The sequence below is a fragment of the Diabrotica virgifera genome, chromosome 8, assembly GCF_917563875.1.
Source record: "Diabrotica virgifera virgifera chromosome 8, PGI_DIABVI_V3a".
Taxonomy (NCBI): domain Eukaryota; kingdom Metazoa; phylum Arthropoda; class Insecta; order Coleoptera; family Chrysomelidae; genus Diabrotica; species Diabrotica virgifera.
In genome coordinates, this window is record NC_065450.1 from 72,871,100 (window position 1) to 72,892,145 (window position 21,046).

At 33.8% G+C, this 21,046-nt stretch overlaps 1 protein-coding gene across 6 annotated transcripts in view; it reads right to left on the reverse strand.

The window, feature by feature from the left end:
• The window catches only part of LOC126890677 (pickpocket protein 28-like), a 106,450-nt gene that overhangs the window by 35,790 nt on the left and 49,614 nt on the right, over positions 1 to 21,046 (reverse strand). For all 6 annotated transcript variants that reach the window (XM_050659799.1, XM_050659798.1, XM_050659797.1 and 3 more), the window contains exons 3-6: positions 16,400 to 16,642; positions 16,233 to 16,335; positions 10,991 to 11,136; positions 1,159 to 1,354 (exon numbers count right to left, since the gene is read on the reverse strand). In XM_050659799.1, the coding sequence (XP_050515756.1) occupies positions 1,159 to 1,354; positions 10,991 to 11,136; positions 16,233 to 16,335; positions 16,400 to 16,642 (688 nt within the window). The remainder of the gene's footprint in view (positions 1 to 1,158; positions 1,355 to 10,990; positions 11,137 to 16,232; positions 16,336 to 16,399; positions 16,643 to 21,046) is intronic.

Consider the following 21,046-nt stretch of genomic DNA (forward strand, 5'->3'; position numbering starts at 1 on the left):
TTGTTTGGAATTAATTAAAAACTATGTTTTAATACGCAATTACATCCTTTTAAATGAAATACAGATACCCAACGCCCTTTTCATTTAGTACGAATAATGCGATAACTCTTTTACTGTTATTGAATTAATTAATTAATTAATTAATAATAAAAGAGTTATAACATTATTTGTAATAAATGAAAAGGGCGTTGTTGAAAAGTACAATTAATGTACAATAAAAAGTTCTTTTTAAAAAGCTTTACATGGTCTAAAATCTAAGATGCAACCACCAAAATCAATTTTTTTCAATTTTTTAATATGAGATATATGTAAAAAAATATGAGTTTCGATCAAAAGTAAGGTGCCTTTCTAGATCACAATATATGAGGCCTTTAGAACACAAGGGGTATAAGTGACAAGTTTTGAGAAAACAATGTTCAAAGTTCTAGAAAAATTTTAAAAATCTTGGTATATAGGAACTACTTAGCATGTTTTCAATGACATGTCTTTTTTGATCATTTTATTGTTAGTTTATGTAGAAAGTTTGAAGCCACCATGTCTTATTTATAAGTGCTTGGGAGTCCATTTTTGTATTTACAATCTGATTTTCTAAAATTGTGACTTATACCCCTTGTGTTCAAAGGGCCTCATTTAAATTAGAAGGACGTAATTGCATATAGAAACATAGTTTTTAACGCTGAACAACTTTTCATAACAACTTTTCAATATTGTGAAAAATAAACGTACTTTGCTCTTGACCGAAATTCATATTTTTTGACATACCTCGTAAAGATTCATAAAATTTGATATTTGATGGTTGCATTCTGATTTCTAGACAATGCAGAACTTTTTATGTAGAATAACTTTTTCTCGTAAAATTAATAATAAAACAGTTTCCCATATGGTTCCTAGTTATGTAGACACCCTGTATAAAATTTGTTTAAAAACTTTGAAATGACAAAATATTATTGTTTATCGAATAACAACATATGAGTTATTTTTTAGTATATTATACAGTTTAAAGTTTGGTGCGTTCCTCCCCACTCACCCTGTATAGTAGATTTAAAAGGCGCTAAAATATGTCACGCACGCGGGCGGCAATCAGCCTTGCGGGGTCCCTGAGTAGACATATACCTATAATAAATTTACACTAAAAAACGAAGTTGACAGTATACTTACGCGATAACCAGACTCGTCTAAAGCGCATTCATACTCTACATCTGATTTTTTTGTTTTAAGGACAATATATAAAGCATTCTTCAGTCCAACTCTCAAAGCTCTTCTAGGATACATTGCTACTTCTCTTTGGGTATATCCACTTTCAACATTCCAGTTATACAATGGAGGGGAAGTATGGAAGTCCTCAAATACTATTCTAAAAATATTTTGCAGAAACATTAAACGATAATGATTTAAAACTATTAGACATGTTTGTATCCTGATTTACTCTCTTCCTTTGTAGTTTTCTTGTATTTAATTGTGTATGTAAAATGAGAGTACAAGTTAAAGCGATAATAAATTTTTTTCTGGAAAAGAGAGAACAAAGGAAAGAATTCTGAAAGGCAAAAAACATATGGACTGCTTAAAAGAAATCTGCTGAGAAACGAGGCTATAAGAAAGAGAACAAAGATGAACCTATATAAGACCTTAATTAGACCTGTTGTTACATTTTGAATGGAAACAACGACAATTAACAAGAAAGAGCCTTCTGAAATGTGAGAGAAAAATAATGAGAAAGATACTTGGCCCCAATGTAACAAGAGAGGGAAAAAGAAGAATTACAACAAATGTCTAAGTTGAAGAAGATGAGGGATAAAATATAGTCAGATACATAAAATCTCTTCGCTTAGATGGATAAAACATATACAGAGACACTCACACACCGATATGCTGAGAAGGATAACTAACTGGACACTACTAAGGTCCAGGTGTAGAGGAAGCCTAGAAGAAAAATGGTTAGATGATGTAGAAGATAAAAGAAACGTTAAATATTGGAAAATTCAGAGCAAGGACAGTAATAAATTCAAAAGATTCACGACAGCAGCAAATATACACAGCAAGCTATAAATGACAGAGGAGTAACCCACCTCACCCAAGAATAGGATTTTGAACGCCGCGAGGCATTAGCCACAATCCCTAGGGATTTCGAAGCTTAACGAATGAATGAATGAAGTATGTATAGATATGAGGGACATACATTTTAGCGTTCAGAGAACTGTAGAATAGAATAGAATAGAAATATACTTTATTGTCATGAAAAATTGTACAATTTTATCGACAAAGTTTATAAAAAGTCAAGAAAACAAAACAATAACAAATTCAATTTACTAAAATTACATAAATCGTCAATATATTTAAAATATTAATAATAAAAATGAAGTTAAACAGAAAGAATTAATTGCAAAATTTAAATAAATGGCAAATTGCATAGTCTACCTAGTAATTAATAAGTTTAAAAGTTAAGCTGCTGCATATGACACCAAATATACAGAGAGGGGCTAAATTATGGAATAAATTAATTTTATCTAAAATGGACCACTTTGGAGAAAAATCGCGAAACAGGTCGATTTTTATTTTTAAATTACAATTTTTTTGCATATATTTCATACTAGTGACGTCATCCATCTGGGCGTGATGACGTAATCAATGATTTTTTAAATGGGAATAGGGGTCGTGTGGCACCTCATTTGAAACGGTGTTTAATTCTCTATTCAGTAATATAAATAATAATATCATTATTTATAGAGGGTGACCAAAAAAATAATTTTTGAATTAAATTAATTGACGCAAAAAGAAGAATGTATGTAATTTATTTAACTAAAAATACATTGTATTGCTGTCAGTAAATAGAAAAAAATGCTTATTTTACAAATAAACATTTCTTTTCGCTTAAATTAAATCACAAACAGCCTCCCACCTACCACTTGGCAGTTTGAACATTTAATTTAAGCGAAAAGCAATGTTTATTTGCCAAATAAACATTATTTCCTATTTTCTGAAAGTGATAGAATGTATTTTGAGTTAAATAAATTGCATACATTCTTCTTTTTTCGTCAATTAATTTAATTCAAAAATTTATTTTTTGGCCACCCTGTATAAATAATGATATTAATGTTTATATTATTGAATAGAGAATTGAACACCCTTTCAAATGAGGTACCACACGGCACCTATTCTCATTTAAAAAAATCATCGATTACGTCATCACGCCCAGATGAATGACGTCACTAGTATGAAATATATGCCAAAAAATTGTAATTTAAAAATCAAAATCGACCTATTTCGGGATTTTTCTCCAAAGTCGTCCATTTTAGAGAAAATTAATTTATTCCATAATTTAGCCCTTCTCTGTATGTAGATAAAAAATAATAATAAAAATACTACTTGTGCAAAGGGTACTGCAATTTCCTAGTTATTGATTAAAAAACTCTTCTACTGAATAATATGGTCTTTCAGATAGGTAGTAGGCTTTTGTCAGTTTGCGGAATTTGGTTACAGATGCTGCAGATTAAGGTGTAGAGGGAGATGGTTGTAAAGTTTTTTTGCGGAATATAATATAGATTTCTTTACTAACTCAGAGGACGGAGTCGGTAAATAGACGTCAAAGGTAGAATTTCTCGTGAATTAGTCATGATTAGGTCTTGGTGGAAAGATATATAAATGTTTACGAATTAAGCAAACAGTTTCTAAAATATACAAAGGTGGAAGGGTTAAAATTCCGTGATCTTTGAAGTAACTTCTGCAATGTGTTGTTCTTCTGAGGCCAAACAGATATCGTATTGCTCTTTTTTGTTAATTTGAAAATAACATCGAATTGGGCAGCTGTACCAGAACCCCAAAAAGGAAGACCATAACGAAGATGTGACTCGAACAAAGAAAAATATGTTATTTTGGAAGATGCTGAATTGGGTTTATTCGAAACAGATCTTATAGCATAGCAAGTTGAAGATAGTTTCTTTCTTAACAAATCGATATAGAGGGACCATTTAAGGTTGCTGTCTAAAAAAATACCAAAAAATTTTACAGAATCAACGGTACTGATCTGGCTGTTATTAAGAGGTAAGGGTTGAAGAGCTCCTTTATAAGATAATGCTACTGTTTTGTCTACGTTAAACGAGAGTAAATTAGAGTCGGACCAGGTTTTTATTGTAAGTAGATCAGAAGTTATAGTAGCATGAAGAGTTGCAATATTTGAGTGGCTCCAAGTGATACTGGTATCATCAGCAAAAAGAAAGATATTTTTCCATCGATTTTTAAACTAGTGATGTCATTAATAAAGATAAGGAAAAGTAGAGGACCCAATTCTGAACCTTGAGGTACCCCACATACAATGTTTTTGAGACTAGAGTCTGTATCATTTGCTCTAACCAGTTGTTTCCTATCATCCAAGTAAGATTGGAACCAATCTAAAGAAATACCTCGAATTCCGTAGAAATTTAGTTTTTTATCAAAATGTTGTGATTCACACAATCAAAAGCTTTGGCGTAGTCACAAAAAACTATAAATGACATAAGTCGGGCTTTTATGAGTCCCTCAATAATTTTTTATACCGTACCGTACGGACGGTACCGTTTTACCGTCCCAAGAATTAAGTTCAGCGAAGCAATATTAGGCAAGTTTTTGGATTCGTTTTGTAATTTTATATTTAACTTTTTTTCAGGCGTTTTAGGCCCAGAGTTTGTTTTGTAATATAATTTGTAAAATTAGTCAAATATATCAAGTCTGTCCTATTTACACTACGCAAAGAGTGGTATTTCACATAAAAACGTAGCCAAAACAAAAATTTTAAAAACTAGCATTTTTTAGCAAAACTGTCAAAGGGTCACTCGGGAAACAAATCGACAATTTTAGAGCTCTCTTGCAATTACTACTGAAAATTTTTCGTTGGAAAACCCTCTACAAAATTGCCGGGATGTCATTTTATTCTAAACTGAACTGAAAAAAGTTATAACCTCCGAAAGGAAATTTATTATAAAATTTTCACTTATTTTTGTTTATAACTTTTTTGTTGGTCCCTTGACGATAAAAAGTAATAGAAATCAAATTGTAGAATTTAATTTTCTACATATTATGTTTTATTACATTTTATGTAGGGTTGCTAGTTTACGAGACACTGCGTGAAAACCCTTTGCGCCCCTTTTTCCTAGGTGGCGGCAGGGAGACATGGGTGGCGACCCCACAAACTTGATCTAATCTTAAGCTTCTCCTGATCCCCCCTCTAGAAATTAAAAAAATAAAACTGCGTTCTCTAAAAACCCAAGCTAAGTCCTAAAAAATGTAACATTTCAATGGACTAAGACCCGGTCTTTTCACCTCCGGATAACTAGTTATCGGGAAGTTTATCTGACAGATTTACATGTAATCTGCCAGATAAACTTCCCAATAACTTGTTATTTGGAGGTGAAAAGACCGCCCCTAAAACCCGGTTTACACCAACAATACATTGATGAAGAAATTTACCAACTTCTTCAAGGACAAATTTGACGTGTACAAAATGTATGGTTTGTGGTACAAAACACAATTTGACATCCAATTTTACCCACAGATGATCTAAAATGTCCTGTGATTTTACCGTGAATCAAAAGAAAATGAAAAAATTTGACGAAATATAACATGTTCTATTATAGGATATATTTTATTTTATCAAATAATTTCTTAAATTTCTTCTTATTCACGGCAAAATTGGATGTCGACGGTAGCGCTCTCTCGCGGTTTGAAACTTGTACTTTTCTGATAAAATTGGTGTATGTGAAATATACAAAACGAGAAAAATAGATATTTATCTAGAAAAACACAAATTATGAACTGAAATATTATTGTAACCTGATTACTGAACAAATACACAGAATTAATAGTAAAAGTAATTATGTTTTTTTTTTTATTTTATTCATTATAATTTTAATATTTAATATATAAATTCGTGCGACTGGATGACTGCTTACGCAAGAGGCCATTGAGAAAAAGAAGAAGTTTATATGAAATTTAGAGGTTACCTCTGTTTTTATTGGCTGTGAGTTTCGTGGGTAGCGCTCTCTCGCGGTTTGAAACTTGTACTTTTCTGACAAAATTATTCAAATTCAATGCACAAAACTGCCACTAACAGCGCTGGCGAAAACTGTCAAATCCCCTCTACTCATCGGCTCACAGCGAATTTACGGTGTGCAAGTACTTGGAGGGGATACGAGAAACGACCGTGAGCGAATAGCGGAGAAATATTGCAACTTTCTTAAATAATTCATATTGTCAATTGAAATTGTCAAATTGACGTACATTTCATACCTACTGTCGTTGAAGAAGAAAAATTATATATTGCTCCACAATATTGATATGATATGCAATTATTATATAAAGATAAATTTAATTAATTGTATTTTGCTTGCAGTACCGCATTTTAATAACTAATTTTATTTACTACATACAATTGTTTACTTTCTAATAACATAACCTAAATCTTACTTTGTCTTCTTATTATTTTTTTGGACTATGGCCTTGACAATTATCCATTAACCAGGACTAATATAATTGGCCAATATAATTAAAAGTGCGAAGAAAGTTGCTGAGCGTAGAAACCAGGTGTCGCTTTGTCGAACTTGCACGGTCCCAATAAGTGATTTTTGGGAAATACCACTCTATGCTACGTTTAGTGTTATAGCAACATTGTAGAACTCGGATCATAATTTCTGAATTTTACTTTTACATTTTATATTTATTTTTTTCATTTTGAAAGCTTCCCACGTGCCCCTATTAAGTTCATAGTTAGAGAAACCTGTCTGATTGTAAATGTTCACGAGTAAATAAAACACAACGTACGAGTATAAAGCGAATAAACTGCGTTTAACAGATTTACGTAGATACATAAATTCCTAACATTAGATTTTATGTTATCAATTAGTAGCGGCATCAGCATAGTAAGTTGCTTAATGTAGTTAACATCTTGGTAATAAACTGCATGAAAATGTTGTGAACGTAGTCTGAGCCCCTTTATTTACCAATAATTTCCACAAGTGGTTGCAGTAAAGTTTCGTATTGATCCCACAAACTCCGAAGACTATCGCGTCATTAGCTTAATGAAACTTCAATATAAAGGACTTGCGAAAATTAGATAGCTAACTTATACTCAAACAAGTTGATTCAGAGCATGTAAACTACATATACAATATTGTTACGAGTTTATTTATTTGTTTATTAACTTTATTTTAATTGAAAACCCTTAATTTATTAGTCTTTATTTTTTACTTTTTGGGTATATCCGCAAAAAACAAATCATTTATATCCACAATTTATTTTATAAAATTCATAATGCGTTCAATAGTCGAAGAAATGAAACTGAAAAAATAGTTTTTTAGTCATCTTTCAGTGTACGTACCGGTTCTGTGGTATTATACATACATTGAAAATGCTCCATAAGCAGACTACTCAAATTTTTCGAAAAAAAAATTGTTTTATAAACAGCTTTTTCATTTTTGGCGATAAAAAGTTTTTTCAAAAATGCTTTTGTAGAAGTTTTTAAGAGATATAAGACTATGTAAATTAAATTCCGTAAGATCCCTTAGTTTTCAATTGGGGTGGGTTTAAAGGGCTCGATTAAGGGGGTGTTTGCTCGTAAATAGAGGTTTTAAACAGCTATATCACACTAACTATTCACTATAATGAAAATCTATAGACAAAAGAATATTAGTTATTAAAAAGCTACAATTTGGTAGTCTATCATTTTTTTCGTATCTCCAGTATTTTCGGAGATATATTGAAGTAAAAGGTGAAAAATACGAAATTGCAAAAAATCAATTTTTCTTTAAACTCCAATTTTTCTAATATTAAGCCTTTTAAATAGGTCAAACTTCTTGGGTGTATTGATAATACAAATATAAAAGGAATTACAGAAAGGTGAAGACCAATTTGTAATAAGGAGGGTAGTTAGGGGGTTGTTTTCACTGATAAGATATCATTGTATACTTAAAAAAACATTATTTAAGTTTTCCTCTAAAAAATGCGAAGTTTTCCCGTTATTTGGCTTTGAATATTTCAAATTATGCATTTGACGAAAAAAGCTAACTTTCTCTAAAAGTATCTCGGTTTGTATTGGTCTTAAAGATATTATAGAAAAATAATTTGGTTCCTGTTACTAAAAGATGCAATTTTAATATCTACAGGTTTTCTATTAAATGCATATTTTTCGAGGTATTCTCAAAAAACCCTCTAAAAAAGTCGATTTTTTCGTCGAAAAACTATTACTTTCAAGCGCGAATAACTCGAAAAATATTAGTTTTACGAAGAAAATGTATAAAATATCTTTTTCTTAGAATTACTTTTTACATGTATCTACATGGTTAAAATTTAATAAAAAATTCTCTCCCTCGAGATGGGGTGGCAACCACCCCCAAGGTTTTAGCGTACAGCGGCATGATATAGAAAATAATCCTTGGACTATTCCCTACCTCCTGTGAAAGTTTCAAGTAAATCCATGCTGGACGAAAAAATTGCGAGCCAAAATGCTTCATTTGCTGGACTACAACACATTTATGTTCTTTTATTTATAGCAGTCCTACCATGTTCTGGGAAACGGTAGAATGAGTCTCGAAAACTCGTTCCATACAAACTTCCAGAACGGATGAACGGTGCGGAAAGTATACCGTTACAGGTCGGGCCAGAGACATGTTAACCGTAGATAAGGCATACTGAGCAAAAAAGTGTAACGCGCGGCAGTCGATCGGTAGTCTATCTATCTCTTTTTACTAAGCGATACCGCTCATATGACGGACAAAGATGGCTAGACCACTCAAAATGAATATTGACCAATGGCGTCCTTGATATTGGCGTTACACCCCGATGCATTGAGTGGCATATGACTAGCCTCGTCTATGGTTAACATATCTCTGGGTCGGGCGCCTTTGTTTATTGAGTAGGGGACTGACAGACGGTTAGCCACGTAACAATATTATGGTTAAATGTTACATTTTTGTTTATTATTTAGCTATTTATATCTTTTAAAGGTGGGGGAGCCCAAGGGGAGATTTTTGCAGTTACTCAAGCGCGTCAGAAAATCACATGGGGAGAAACCTTGTACCTTGTAAATGTACCCCTACCATATATGGACTCTTAATAAAGGGTCGTGCGCTGGGACATCCGTCAAAAATCTATCCTTAAAAAACTTGAAATTGTCAGATTTGGACAAGGTAAGTTAAGTATATAAAGGACAGTGTATATTTCAAAAATCTGACAATTGGAGCTGGAGTAAGGTGAGTCACAAAGTTTCGCAAAAGCTCAGTGCGACTAGCGGCTGACCCGCACTTCACTTCGACGTGAGGTATGTGAGTTCAAGCCCAGCCAGGCCATCAGAAAAACAAAAAGGCTAACGCGTCAGTATAAAATTCTAAATATGAATCTGGCGCTTAGACTGGAATATGCGGGCATCTGATCGGCCTATGAGGGAGCAGTACGGCAAGGTATAAGGGCTTGCGGCTCGGTGATACTCCCCCATAGATCCCTACCGGAAGGGCGTTGACGCCTAAAATACCGGTGTATATAATATATATAATTTATTAATTGACAATCAAGATTAGAATCTTAAAAAAAAAATTTAAAAAATTTAAATTTTTAAAATTTTTTTTTAATGTTTTTAAAAAACTACAAATATTATAAGGTTTTGTGGAGCTTTCGAGTTAGCTTTAAGAGGTCAAGACGAAAAAGAAAATTCAGAAAATAGAGGCTTATTTAAGGAGCTGGTCAAGTTTACCGCCGAATTAGACAACGACTTAAATGTTCATATTATTCAAAGTACCAGATCTTTCAAAGGTCTACCTTCTCCGGACATTTAGTTGCTCTAATTTATTTATGTCGGAGAAGATTTCTGCTTATAAGCATCAGTTCTCCGAATCATTTCTTAATGAAACAAGGAGACAATTTTAATTTTTAAGCAAAACTCGATTTAAAACTGAATTAGAAGTAGGTACTGTATTAGCGAGACGAATTAAGTACTACCTCTGGGGCTGTTTCGCTATCGGTTTTATTGTAGAGGGAAGGGTTAAAAGCACATTTAAAGAAACTATTAAACTTTTGAGTATTTTAGTTACCATTCCTATATCAACATCTGAAGCAGAACGCTGTTTTTCGATGTAAAAAGATAGTGATTCAGGTATGCTATCTGCAGAAAAGCAGTTTGTAAATTGTATTGATAATTTTAATAATAAAGTAATTGAAAACTTTGCAACCAAAAAATAGAATAATGAACTTCATATACCGTAAACTTTAAAAGTGACATTACAAAAATTTGTGCATGTATGTAAATAATGAAATAGTATTTTTTTATAAATAAATAAATAAATAAAATTAACTAAATCATAATAACAAACTTCAAGCACTATCAGCAGTAAATGCTGGTGGTAGGTTAAGAGGTATTTATTATTAATTAATTTACGGAACTGTTTTGATCAATGTTGGACAATTGCTTGGCACCTCAGATCAATAAACATAAGATACATAGGATAAAAGTATCCGCGCATATATTTTTTTAGTTTTTGTTGTAAGTATACCTTTTTTGACAATATCGTGAATGCGTCACTAAAAATTTTGGCGGCTGCCCGAGTTCTGGCACTACCTTCTTAAAGTGGTACGAGCCGCCGCTGGGGGGGGGGGAGGTTACTTTAAAATCTTAAATAGGAGCTCCCATTTTTTTATTGCAGATTTGGATTTCTAACGTAAATATAAGTAAATTTTATTCGAAACATTTTTTCGAATTATGAAATGATGGCCCTATAATCAGAAACAACGATATTTGGAAATGGAAAATTAAATTAAAAAATGGAAAATCCCACTAAAATGGAAAACCTAACTTAACTTTTTTGATTTTAGGACCTAATCTTCACAACGAAATAGGTCCCCATAACGCTTTAGTGACTACAAAAGCACCCTTGCCTCCTCTACTATAGAGCTGTTGTACCAATGATATTGACAGTATAAAATAACTTACGAACTAATGTATAAAATAATAATAAAAACTTACAGTAAGACTTACTCGTTGTTATCATTGAAAATGTCATGTTTATCGAGGATATTAAATGAATAACAAATGCCTTCCTCGGTAATAATCGGTGTAAACATCTCACTACAATTTTCTTCCAGCCCAAGGTAGAAACACCAGGTAAAAATTTCTGTCCTGCTCTGCAAAAAACGTAACATTTCAAATATTGATAAAGTTACATTATCATAACACATGAGGACTGTCTTATTGAACTCATTGTACTCATAAATTATCTACAAAGTCGTCTCTTTGATGGAATAACTGTGTTGTAAAATAAAAAATAGGCTATTAAGTTTAAAATATGCAAAAAGAACAAAAATACTGTCTAGTTCTTGGGGTTACCGTCTTGGGTTAAATATATTTGACTAAATGTGCATTAAGTACATGAAGCTAAAATGGGAAACAAAAAAGGAAGGGAAGACCGAGGAAGACATGGATGGACCAAATCATTGATATAGATGAAAAAAACACATGACTATAAATAAGAAACAGGAAGAATCTGGTCACCAATAGAAGTGCATGGAAGAACTGGATAACAGACGAAACCCTACATCCGACACCCCGAAGAGCATTAAGGACTATGACAAAGAAGAAGTAAATATGCACTGTTTCAGTAAGAAAAGTATCTTTCGGTGCGTTTTTGTGGGATTATCTTCTATATTTGTTAACAAATACCACCGACTGTTTTTAGTGAAAAGAGCAAGTTGGGTAGTTTTAACCGGGAATTATACGGCAGTACCCAAGAAGTACATTTAAAAAAGGTTGAAATTTTTACAAGATGTAACGTATCGAAATTTTGACATGGCACAGTATGAAATGGTGCGGTGCCGATTCTGTAGAGAGTCCTGCTCGGTATGTTGACTGTCTCTGGTGTACAAGAAGTTTTACTAGACTGTTCAGTACGAATGACTGTTCAGTGTGAGGTTCAGTTCCTAAGCTAGCCTGCATTATCATACATAATTGTTTGAACAGATTATCATTTCCCTTCTGTAATAGGATTAGATAAATCTCGTCAGGACCCGGTGATTTATATGGCTCAAACGAGTTTACCTACCATTCGATTATATCTTTAAGTCTGTTTTAGACTATACTTTTTTGTTAACAGAACATGATATAACAAAAATTTACATGAAATTATTGTGTACAATATTAAGACAAGAAGTTTTGTGTATTACATTTAGACAAGGCGAAAACGGCATGAGATTTTTTGCATAATCACATTCGTGAGACATTCCAGAATAACATTCAAGCAGTCGCCCACGCGAAAAGTGGTCAAAATTTTTTTTAACATTTTTTTTTAAATCAAATTGCCAAAATCAATATTTTTGGCCGGAACAATTTTTTTTAGGTTTTTTGGACCATTTTGGATAAAAAAGGTCTCTTATAATTTTTGTCTAAAGTTAATCGTTTTCAAGGTAAAAACATTTTAAAATTGAAAAAAACGAAAAATGGCGATTTTCAAGGCTTAATAACTCGGTTAAAAGTTATTACTATGAAAGTCAGAAAGTAACTAAATCAAAGTTTAAAGCCCCCCCTACAAGATCCTAAAGAAAATCCTATTTTATTGCTAAGCTGTTATTTTTAAGTAAAATAATGAGCGACATGCACGTATTAGGCGGCCGTACACGATGATTGCGAAAGAGTTGCTGTTCAGGCAGTCCAATGGCGCATCACACTCGCACTCACATTTACAGCCGCGTCAATACGATTTTACCACTCATTATTAATAATTAAAAATAACAGCTTAGTAATAAATTAATGACACAAATTTCTTCAGGATCATGAAGCTGGGACTTTAAATTTGATTTAGTCACTTTCTGACTTTCATAATAATCATTTTTAACCGAGTTATTAAGTCTTAAAAATGGCCATTTTCGCGTTTTTCAAATTTTAAATTGCTTATAACTCGAACACGATCAACTTTAGAGAAAAATTATAAGAGATCTTTTCTGTCTGGAATGATACGAAAAATCTAAAAAAAAATTCTCCGGGCCGAAGATATTGATTTTTGTAATTTGATTAAAAAAAATTATTAAAAAAAATTGGACCACTTTTCGCGTGGGCGACTTCTTGGGCCTTATTCTGGGGTGTCTGACGAATGTGATTATGCAAAAAAAATCTCATGGGAATATTTTTTCCAACGAACCCGCCGTTTTTGCCTTGTCTAATTGTCACTTTTTCCTATTAGAATATGTTATGTGATTCTGCGCATTACATGCCAAAAAAGTACTTATGATGGTACATGTACTGTTAACTTCAATTTTCTTCTTCTTATTTTCTTTTAAGAATATTTTAACCTCATTTTCCTCAACATTTAACCTAGTTAGTTTTATCTTTGATATTTTATATTACAAAGATATGTTATATGATGGATAAGAAAACTCTATTATTATCAGCTGCCTCCATTGCAACATTTCTTAAAAGAAAAGTTAACCTTAAAAGAACCAATGTGGCAGTATAACGAAAATAACCTAACTGCGCATGCGTGTGTACTAAAAATTGTTATCAAATAGGACATGTTCCAATAATTTGTATAACATTTTCTGTTAACAGATTTTGTTTCCTGTTTTACATTGTGACAAAACTTAGTATACCATTATCTTATATCATTTTTTATGTTATAGTCTAAAACAGACTTTAGTTTACCACTTCTTTTACCACACGTCAGTTTTCACTATAACCATAAGTTATGATATCCAGTACAGTCTGCCGTGTGCTTAGTGGTATCAATTGTGTTTTAGACCATTCCTTCATTTTTCAGGGAAGGATTTTCTCAAGAAATCATCATTGATCAATATTCAGAAATCAGAATTCTATATAAAAATACTTAGAATATGAAGAGGTGAAAGAATTTCCATGTGGTATGATGAGCATATTGAAGTACTTAACAAATTTTCGATAGGAAGCGACCACAGATTAATCCGAGCAAGGATACAATTAAATGTCAACTTGGAAAGAACAAAGATGATCTTCAAAACACGAAAGAAGAAATGGATTCCCCCAGAAAACAACCACCTCTATGAAGATATACTAACCAGACGTATACAACACTTAGAAAATGAAATAGAAGACATCGAACTAGCAAATAATCTCATAACGAAGGCACTAAAAGAAACCGAAAGGGAGTGCTGCCCGACGGTCGTGACCCACAAAGAAAAATTAAGCCAAAATACCAAAGAGTTAATAAGTAAAAGAAGACAACTGACGGAAAAATACGACTCCAACTACACAACACTGAAGAAATTAAATAAAGATATCCACCGGTCAATCCGAAAAGACATAAGAGAAAACAATACAAGAGAAATAACTCAAATAATTCAAGAAAACAAAAGTTTAAAAGTTTTGCGGCGAAATACGAATAACATTGGCAACAAAAATATGTACAGAATAAGAAACAAAGACAACAGCATTGCTACGGATAGAGCCGAAATCCTTAAGGTTGTCGAATCGTTTTATCGCGAAATGTATGAGAGCACCAACGCAAGGAAAGATCAGCTCCTGCCCAAAATCATAAACCAGGGATGAGAATTAATGCCAGAAGTAACACCAGACGAAGTTAAAAAGACTCTTTCAGAAATTAAAAATAATAAATCCCCTGGCGATGACGGAGTAGTGATTGAGGCAATCAAACAAGGAGGAAATAAAATTATCCAGGTTTTGGCCAAACTTTTCACCGAATGCATTTACCAAGGAAAAACGCCTTCTCAATGGAACGATGCAGTCATTGTTTTATTGCACAAGAAAGGTGACATAACAGATCTAAAAAACTACCGTCCTATCAGTCTGCTATCACACATATATAAACTTTTCACAAAAATTATCAAAAAAAGACTGGAAGCTAAGTTAGACTTCTATCAGCCTAGAGAACAAGCTGGCTTCAGATCCGGATATAGCACTAACGACCACTTACTGGTAATAAAAAACTTGATCGAGAAGTCTGCGAAATACAACAAACCATTGGCACTGATATTCGTGGACTACGAGAAAGTGTTCGATACCATAAACTAGCAGAAAATGTTAAAAGCATTGACAGAATGCCGAATAGACCATTGCTACCCTAACATGATAAAATATATCTACCACAACGCAACGGCTAGCGTAAGACTATCTGATCAACAAACAAATAAATTCTGTATACAGCGAGGAGTACAGCAAGGAGACACCATCTCACCAAAGCTGTTCACAACCCTTTTAGAACACAGTTTTAAGACGGCAGATCTGAACGAATATGGTATCAACATAAATGGAGAGAAGCTCAGTCATTTGAGATTCGCAGATGACATCGTCCTTATAGCCGATCGTATGGATGATGCAATAATAATGTTGAACAAGTTATATCACGCTTCCCTAGAGGTCGGACTAAAGATTAACATCAACAAGACGCAAGTAATGACTAATCTGGTGCTAAATCGTAATATTGTTGTTGATGGAATGGATATTGAGCAGACTGCATCTTATAAGTACTTGGGACATGAAATTCGGTTGGGAAGAGATAACCAGACTTGCGAGCTCCCACGTCGCATAGGATTAGCCTGGGCAGCGTTTGGTAAACTGAGCTATGTATTTAAATCGGACTTACCCATATGCCTGAAAAGGAAAATCTTTGACCAGTGTGTATTGCCTGTACTCACTTATGGAGCCGAAAAATTAACACTCACAAAAAAGGTAGTGAACAAGATTCGCATAACTCAGAGGGCTATGGAGCGCCAGATGTTGGGTGTCTCCCTGAGGGACCGAATCCCAAACGAAGAAATACGTCGTAGAACAAAAACAGCGGACGCCGTCGAAAGAATCGCGTCGCTAAAGTGGAATTGGGCAGGGCACATCGCCAGATTGTCAGACAATCGATGGACAAAACGTATTGTCGAGTGGAGGCCACGAGAAGAAGCACTACGGAGCAGAGGACGACCACCAACCAGATGGGCTGACGATCTGAAGCGTATTGTCGGCAACTGGATGCAAGCCGCACAAAACAGAGAAAGATGGAAAGAGCTGAGGGAGACCTATGTCCAGCAGTGGACGCGTAGGGGTTGATGATGATGAGCACATGTAACACCTTGCATTTTGCTGTGCCTTTCTTTTATAGCATACGCCAATAAGGAGAAAGATGTCACAGTGTTGATGGGACGCAAACTTTCTGTACAAAAATTGCATTTATTCTTTTTTGCTAATTAGTTTATCACTTTATTCTCTTTCATTTATGTGCATACAATATTAACTTTTTTACTGTTATTACCTTTAATAGAAAATCATAAAATTCCTCATTGGATACATTAAAAGATTCTTGTGTTTGTGGATAAAACTCGCAGATTTGTGATGCCATGCTTACGCCCTTCTTTCTGAAATTTAAATAAAAATGAGTTAATATTTCTCTTTTGGCCCCATGCTTACCCAACTACTTACTCCTGTTCTGTTGTGGGTATACCGCTGTATTTTCGTATAAAATAATCTGTCAAATTTAGGTAATCCTGTGAGATTTTTGCTCTCGGACATATGGTGACAGCTGGAAAAGGTATTTTCTGCAATCGTGTTTCTTTCATAGAAAACGTTATTATGACTGGATAGTGAATATATTTATATATTATTTGGTAGATCATAAAACTGCAAAAGCAAATACTTAGGAATATCGATACCACCCACCAAACTCTAAAAATAAGATAATTATATTAATAATAGTCTCCCGTTTTATACTGCTAACGCGGCTTTAAGATTATAGCAGGGTAGTCTGCTATCTCTAGGTCCTGCGGTATACAACAAAGGTAACAGGGCCAGTGCTACGCTTCAACCCCCTATTATTACCCCTGGTTTTACCCAAGGTAGGTACTCATTTTTATTCAGGCTGAGTCGACCTGGGGCGTATAGACATTTTAAAAATATCTAGATGTTCTCTTCGGCGTTGGGATCATATTAATCTTCTTCTTCTTCTTATACTTCTTGTAGATCTGTCGATCTGTTAATTCCGACATTGAAGTACTTCTTGAGAGGTAGAATGCCAGCATCTCTCCATCTTTTTGGTGGTCTCCCCGGTGGACGTTTGCCTGCTGGTTTTCCTTCTAGAGCAATTCTTGGTAGTCTGTGTTCCTCCATTCTTTTTACATGACTGAACCATTCTCTTCGTCGTTGCCTGCACCATCTGACTACATCTTGCACTCCACATTGTTCCCTGATGATGTTGTTTCGTATTCTATATCTTTTTGTCTTCCCTGCTATTGCTCTTTGTGTCTTCATTTCGGCTGTTCGTAGCATGCTTTTGGTTTTATTGGTGTCTTCTCTTGATTCAGTGCCATAGGTCATAACAGGTGTGATGCAAGTTTTATAAATTCTAACTTTGCTGTCCATTTTCATATATGGGTTATTCCAGACCACATCTCTCAAACATCCAGACAAGACAGCGGCCTTGTTAATTTGTCTTTTTAGGTCTCTGGCTGGGTCATGATAACTTGATAACTCTACACCTAGATATTTGAACTGGTTTAGCTGTTCTATGGGTTTCCCCTCTACCACTAGCTTGCATCTAATTGGATCTTTCGCAATGGTAATGCATTTTGTTTTCTGCTTGGATAGTGTTCATGTTGAGTTCATATTCATACTGATTCTACTGTGGCCGAGTCTGTATCCTAGTTGTAGCGATTCCACATCTTCTATTATTTCATCCATTAGCATATTGAATAGAAATGGACTGAGGCTGTCTCCCTGCCTGATTCCTCCTGGTGTTGGTATGTTGGCCGTAGTGGTGTCGTTTGTTTTAATTTTTGTCGTGTTGTGATTGTTCATTATTTGTTTTATGACTTCAACAATGTATGCCGGTATCCTTTTTTGCTTCATTTTCTGTAACATATCACCAGGGCCGTCTTAACCCGGGGGTGCAAGGGGTGCGAAGAACCCGGGCGCCAAGTCTAAGGGGCGCAAGACGAACTCTTGCTAGGCTCAAACTTTCGCTTCTTGTCCTTAAAAAAACTACAAATAACAAAAATATACAAGTGCACTTTCGGTCTTTTTTACAAAGGCATTCATGCTTACTACACCTACGATATGAAAATGAAATATGAAATCCATTTAGATTAGGAGCAAAGTTCCGATTCTGCTAACAAAAGTATAATTGCGGTTTGCGGAGTTATGTATGTACATATGTAAAAGCGCCGCATTACTAGTCGTTATTTTTTAAAGGTGGCGCCAGTATCTTTTATGATGGCCGAAGTTAGTCTAAGTCTAAGTTTTTTACCGGTTACTGATATTAACCGAACAAGGATGAGCAATTTATTTGTTAGAATTTTTGAAATTAATTAATATTGATTTAGATATGATTTACGAAGCCGAGGGTATGATAGTGGGGTAAATATCAGAGGAAAATATATTGGCCTTCAAAAAAATGTTTAGCCTTAGATTAATCCTGGTGCTCTTATGTTTCGTGTACGGCTCACAGCCTTAATTCAGTGCTAAAATTATGCTGTTAAATGCTCATTGTAAATAACAATTTGTTTTCAAGAAATTTATGTCTTTTTTCCTCATCAACATTACGGTTGAATGTCATAATCAATAAGATACCCACTTTTACATTAAAACTGCTTTCAAATACGCGATGTGAGAGTAGAATTAACTCATTAAAAATACTTCGTTTTAATATGGGGAAAATGTACGATGTATTATCCTCAATTTTTCAAATTAAAGAACTTTTAGTTTATCTGCTCTGTCGTGACATGGTACAATATTTTCTAGCAAAGGTTTAATATTATCAACAAAACTTTGCAAACGAGCGATATTATTATTTCCGAAGCTGTCAAGATGCTTGATCAAGTCAATAAAGATTTAGCCAATAACCAGAGGAGGATTTGAAGATTTGCCGTCCCTTGGCTATCCACAATTTGCCGCCCTCCCCTCCGCATTTTTTCCTTTTTTACCAAAATTTGCCGGCCCCTAAATTCTGCCGCCCTGGGCTATAGCTTATTCAGCCCATATGTAAATCCAGCCCTGTCAATAACCACACTGACACTGCGTTTGAGCAGATATTAATTGACTCAGTATCAATTGCTAAAGAACTAGATTGCGAAACTAAATTTTCTGAAACTGTTCGTCCATGTCCCCGAAAAATACATCTCAATCTCAATTACGAGGGTGCAAACGAGCCTCTTTTAAACTGAAAACAAAATTTTAAAGTTAAATTATTATTATTTATTGGACATTGTCATTGCAAAATTAGATGAAAGATTTGAAATGTTAAGCAAACATAATTATAATATTTCTTTCCTGGAAAATATATTAAGTTGGAGAAACTCCGAAGAAAACTTAAAAACAACGCAATGTTTAAATTGAAAAAAGAAACTAGCACATGAAAATTGATCTGATATAGATGGTGAAGATCTATTCCATGAATTAGAATTTCTTACCAATATTTTTTATAAATAAAGACACAACTCCACTCTATATTATCAGTTATATATGTATATTGTCTCTGTTTTCTTAAATTTTCTAGGTGTCTTAGGATATATTTAACACTTCCACTAACAGTAGCTGAAGAAAAAAGGTCTTTTTCTACACTTAAATTGATCAAAACTTAACTGCACTCAACAATGGCCAAAGCCAGATTAATAAACCTGATCTTAATATTTAAGTATAGAAAAGCAAGTAAAAATAGATACCACCGAAATAATAAAAACTTTTGCCAAATTAAAAGCTAGAAAAATTGACTTTAATATGAATTATAAAATTGATCTTGTTTGAATAGTGAAACCACGTTTTTTTTTAATATAAGTAATAATTAGTTTTAATTTTACCGAAACTATAACCTATATAATATTTTGACAAAAGAGGGCGTAAAGATGAGTCTTGCACCCCGGCGCCGTGTGTGCTTAAGACGGCCCTGCATATCACTAAGTTTGACTCTGTCAAATGCTTTTGCTAAGTCTACCAAGCAAATATATGCAGGTTTGTTATATTCTATAGACTTCTCTTTCACTTGTTTCATGACAAATATTGTCTCCGACGTCGACCTGTCTTTTCTGAATCCTTGATGTTCTTCTCTCTTCTTTATCTGTGATTCCAATTTATCCTTGAGTATGCCTGTGAATAACTTCATTGTCGTATTTAAGAGAGTATTCCTCTGTAGTTGTCCGGGCATGATCTTTGTCCTTTCTTAGAAATCGGTATTGTGATACTGGTGTGCCAATCTTGTGGTATCTCTGCTCTGTCTAAGATTTTGTTAAACAATGTTGTGAGACAATTAGTGAGTTTCTGACCGCCGTATTTCAGCAGTTCGTTCGGTATTCCATCAGCACCTGGCATCATATTAATGCTCTTAGTAATGTATATGTTACAGTTTAAGTTGATTATCCAGTTGGAGTTGACTTTTACTAGTTCGAGTCAACTCTAACGGCTGGTTTCAGTAAAAGTTGATTATAAATATAAAATGAAGATTTATATTCAACATTTACTAGTAAAAGTAGACTCTAACTAGTTAAAGTATACTCTTCCCAATGTCATTTAGTAAAAGTTGATTCTGATTCACACAAACAGCCGGTTCTAGAAATTAAATGTTACTGAATATGTTCAAATTAGTCTAGGCTGTATTGTCGCCCCCGTTAGGTAAATTACTCCGATTCGAATTTTTTGCACAAACTTACTCAAAAAGAGGTCCTTATAACAAATCTACTGGGTGCCATGCAGTACCTTGATCGATAAATTGTTTAATAACAATTTTTTTAGACTTGGCTAAAGAGCCACTTAACGGACTTGGTACATAAATAACTATTAAACAATTTTTCGACCACAGTACTGCCTGGTATCATCTGTCTGACAGCGAGTATAACTCCTCGTTAATTATAACAGGTAGAATGACAAATGAGGTGTCAAATGAAAGATTAATATCCAAAGATGGTACTAAAGGTGACAAATTTAACCTAGGCTGTCTGTCCGTCCGTCCGCGAATATAACTCCTCCGTCATTATAACAGGTAGATTGACAAATCTTCTTCTTCTTCTTTTTGTATAGACATTACTTTGTCTGTTTTTTCAATGTGCCTCTAGTAAGTTGTCGTTCCATCGTTTTCGTGGTCTT